Raw genomic sequence first — 3937 nt, 5'->3', positions numbered from 1 at the left:
AATAAAAGTGTTAGGTTCAAGTCCTATAGCACCTGACAGACCAACAAGATCTTCAGGGTGTGAGCTTTTGAGAGTCAAAGGGAGCTTTGACTCTCAAAAGATTATATTCCAAAATTCTTGCTAGTCTCTAAGGTGCTATTGGACTCAAACCTAGCTCTCTTTCACTGAGATGGTGTTTTTGAGATATCCACTCCGAACCTGCAGTATCTTGCATGGTAGAACTGGTGGGTCAGATGGATAGAGTTGTGACCGCTAACATTTGGGGGAGGGCACTATCTGTCACTAGGTTGTCTAAAGAACCAGAAATTTTCCTCTTTGAAAAACAAGCTTAATCAGAAATGCAAAAACCTGTTTTCTTTTCTGTTTCTAAATCAAGCCTGGTGGCACGCCTTCTCTCCCCACCCTGGCTACAGGCCCTGTGAACTTTATATACAGGTACTGTTGTTATCTGTTTTTAATAGCATTTACCATGTACGTGGCACTTTATGGAATTGTGGAGGCAGAAATGGACAATCCCGCCCCACACACACAAGGAACTTCCAACGTAAAACAGACAACAGGAAAAACAACAGAGTTGTAGAGAGGAATGAATGCAGGCCAATGAGGAATTCGTAGTTGTGTTGGCAGGGTGGGTGGGTGAAGTGCTATCATTATAGGAAAACTTTAATGTGATGACACCACATCACACTTCATCGTTTTTCATTCTGTGTTTCTAGGGAGACTTGGAGGAAAGGAGACATGTGGATCCCTGGGGTTTCTATTTTTAATTTATAGAAGGTGGGAAGATGGATGTAGACAATGTGGGATAGTGGTTAGTGTTCCCGTCTAGGGTACTCACCCCAGCTATGAAGCTCACTGGGTTACCTTGGTCAGTTCCTCTTGTCATAACCTACTTCACAGGGTTATTTTGAGGATAAAGTAGGTGGGAAGTCCTGTGCACACCATTCCAGGCTCCTTGGGGGAAGGATGAGATAGAGGAGCCCAAGTCGCAAGCAAACAATGTCTTCAGTTAGGATGGGATGAGTACTATGGAATTATGCCAAAGGTTTCACCCCCCAAAAAAAGAGGCCGGTTCTGAGGAGGGACTTGTAGGCAGAGAGAGAAGTAGTACCATGTGTACCTCCCTTTGCTGAGGTAGTTCCAGCCAGAATCCTTGGAGGGGATAGCTTTGAACAGCTGAGGGCGTGGGAGTTGAAGGAGGGAAAGGAAAGGTCATTGATATATTGTGAAGGGAAGGTGTAGATTGGGGCAGCAAAGGGAGATCATAAGAGGTCCTAGGAGAGGAGATGTTCATGGAGGGAAGCTGGACATGTTACTTAGGGTCTTATAGCACCCCTTTGAGTTGCACACTGGAGGTGAAAAGCAATGCTCCCTCTAAGCTGTGGAGTCTTGTGAGCAAAAATTCTACTTTGTGAGCCACTGGCATTAAAGTTGTAAATGAGTGATTCAGCTACTGAATAAATTAGTTTGCTCTGGAGCCATCCTTCTTGAGCTAAGACAAAAATATGTGAGACAGAGGCTAAAAACTGTGAGCTAGCTCACACTAACTCAGCTTAGAGGGAACACTGGTGAAAAGAGAGCCAGTGTGGAGGCTGAACGCACTGATGTGATCTACTCTTATTTCCTAGAAGCAAAACAATCCCTTTCCAGGCTGCGTAACTTGAGATTTCTTCTGGCTCGCCTGTCGTTTCTCTACCAAAAGGTGTGGTAAGGCTGCCTCCCCCCCCCCCCCCTGAAAAGACAATTACTGGATCTGTGAGTTAATGAAATGGGAAGATGCCAAAGATCTCCTCGTCCATTTTTCTGAATGGAATTGTAAGTACCAGCTCTGTCATCCACCAAGGCTGCCTCTTTTTTACTCACTTAAGAAAAAATCCTCTTTGTTGCCATCAGGGGGAGCTTTTGAGATCTTTCAAGAATGAAATATATATATTTCACACACGCACAAAAACCCCCAAAACGTCCCAGCTCAGAAACAGAGATCCATAAACGAGCAAGCATTTAGACTCTTACCTGTGGCTCCAACTCCACTGAAGGGAAGACAGAGGAGTTCAGAAGCCTAGCAGACTGGAAACAATCTGCATATTTCAGACAAGGATTTTTTTTCCTTTCCAAAATCAACCAGTGTTTTTGCTGTAGTGTTTTTGAATTAAATTTAAAATTAAATCAGGAGGGGTTTCCCGCCCCCTCTCTCTTTTATTTGGTTTTGTTTGGGGAGGGAGAAGCCTTCCAAAGGCACCCCCCCTCCTCTTCTGCTCCAGCTCCTGAGAAGACCAGCCAGCTCCTTCACTCCTGATGGGAACCCGGGATGCAACATTTCGGATGAGCTGCTCAAAAACTGCACCGAGGGGGACCACAAAAGGGGGAGCCGGTCCGATTGCATAACTTTTAAGGCACTAATAAGAGGCAAAATTAACACCGCGAGAAAGCCAGCGCAAGCAAGCTAGCTTTTTTTTTTAATCCGAGAATCAAGTTTCAAGACTCTTTATGCACTGCAGGGGGAAAGGGGGGGGGGATGAAGGTTTACAGCAAAGTGCAAGTCGGATCCTGAGAAAGGAGAGCGCTTTATTTTGAGCCAGAAATGGGGAATGTGTGTTTTGGACAGGTCTGAAAGCAGAAGAGGGGGGAATTGCGGGGGGGGGGGCGGTGCGTGCAATTGAGCTGAGAATATCACCTTCATGTTTTCCTGCCTCCTTCTTAAAATGAAAGGGGATAGCGGCGTGGGGGTGGCATAATGGCAATGGAAACCTCCTTCAGGGTGCTGGGACCTGTGTAGTCCCGCAGATTGATTGATTAGTCACTGTCCCTGCCTGTTTTGAAAAGGGAATCACTTGATTGAGGTGGAGCACCAAATCCTAGATTAGCATTTTCTTGTTTACTCATCATCTTGAGGGGGTCTCCCCCCCCCTTTCTGTCATTTAGTGGGGAAGACGGGAGGGGGGAGAGAAGAGGAGGTTGTGGCTTGTGTTATAAAGGAGGCAAAAAAAATGTAAATGGATTAGAGCATCTTTTTGGAAGAGGGAGGGAAACGAGCGCGTGCCTGTATCTTAGGGGAGCTTGTTTCTTTCCCGTTTCTTGTAATAATAAGTGCGTGTGTGAGTGTGTGTTTGTGTGTATAAATATAATATAAATGGGGGAGGGGAGAGAAGAGAGCAACCCAGAGGCAAGCCAGCGGTGAAGAAATAGGGAAAGGAGCAAGATAGAGCAACATCCCCACTTCGACCCAAGAAGAGTTTGAATTTCATTTTGATTCCCCCCCCCCCTTGGGGAAACAGATAAAAAAAGGGGGACCAAAATCCTGAACACAAAAAAAGGGGGGGGAAAAAAAAAAAAAAGGCCACTGCGAAGGGTTATAAAAAGAGCAACTCCCCAAGAAGGGGGAACAAGAGAAGACAAGGAGGCAAAGCGAGGAGGAGCCCAAAACTGGCAGCACGGGAGGACTTGCTGGGGAGCAGGGGGGGGGAAGCTTGGAAATGCAGCTCTGGACTTCGCTCCTTCCTCTCGCGCTGCTGTGCGCGGCGGCGGCGGCGGCAGCCCTGGCCGGCGGCCCCGAATGCGGGCTGGACGAGCGCTCCCGCCGGGCGCGGAGGGACACCCGGCAGGCTCGCCACTTCCACTCCCCCGCCCCGGGCACCTGCGCCACCCGCTTAGCTCGGGGTAGGCGCTCCGCCTCGGGAGGGCTGGAGCCTCCGCGCCTCCCTCGCAGGAGGCAGCCGCGGGAGGCGAGAGGCAGCCGGGCTCCGAGCCGGGCGTTGTACTTCGGCGGCCAAGGGGCTCCGCTCCGGCTGAAGGCGGACCTGGAGCTGCCCCGGGATGCCTTCACGCTGCAAGCGTGGCTGCGGGCCGAGGGCGGGCAGAAGGCGCCGGCTGTCATCGCAGGTAAGCCCGGCGCGCAGGGCGGCCGCGCGGGAGCGGGAAGGCGGGGGGGGGGGGGGGG

General features: G+C 49.8%; 1 protein-coding gene across 1 annotated transcript in view; it reads left to right on the top strand.

Moving 5' to 3' along the window:
* Positions 1–3473: 3473 nt before the first annotated feature.
* The window catches only part of PAPPA (pregnancy-associated plasma protein A, pappalysin 1), a 403905-nt gene continuing 403441 nt past the window's right edge, over positions 3474–3937 (top strand). The window contains exon 1 of the mRNA XM_015407600.1: positions 3474–3879. Coding sequence (XP_015263086.1) covers positions 3474–3879 — 406 coding nt within the window. The remainder of the gene's footprint in view (positions 3880–3937) is intronic.

This window comes from Gekko japonicus, unplaced genomic scaffold, assembly GCF_001447785.1.
Source record: "Gekko japonicus isolate JY-2015 unplaced genomic scaffold, Gekko_japonicus_V1.1 scaffold1257, whole genome shotgun sequence".
Taxonomy (NCBI): Eukaryota; Metazoa; Chordata; class Lepidosauria; order Squamata; family Gekkonidae; genus Gekko; species Gekko japonicus.
Note: the sequence above shows the minus strand (reverse complement) of the source record. Positions and strands in the feature narration are given on the sequence as shown.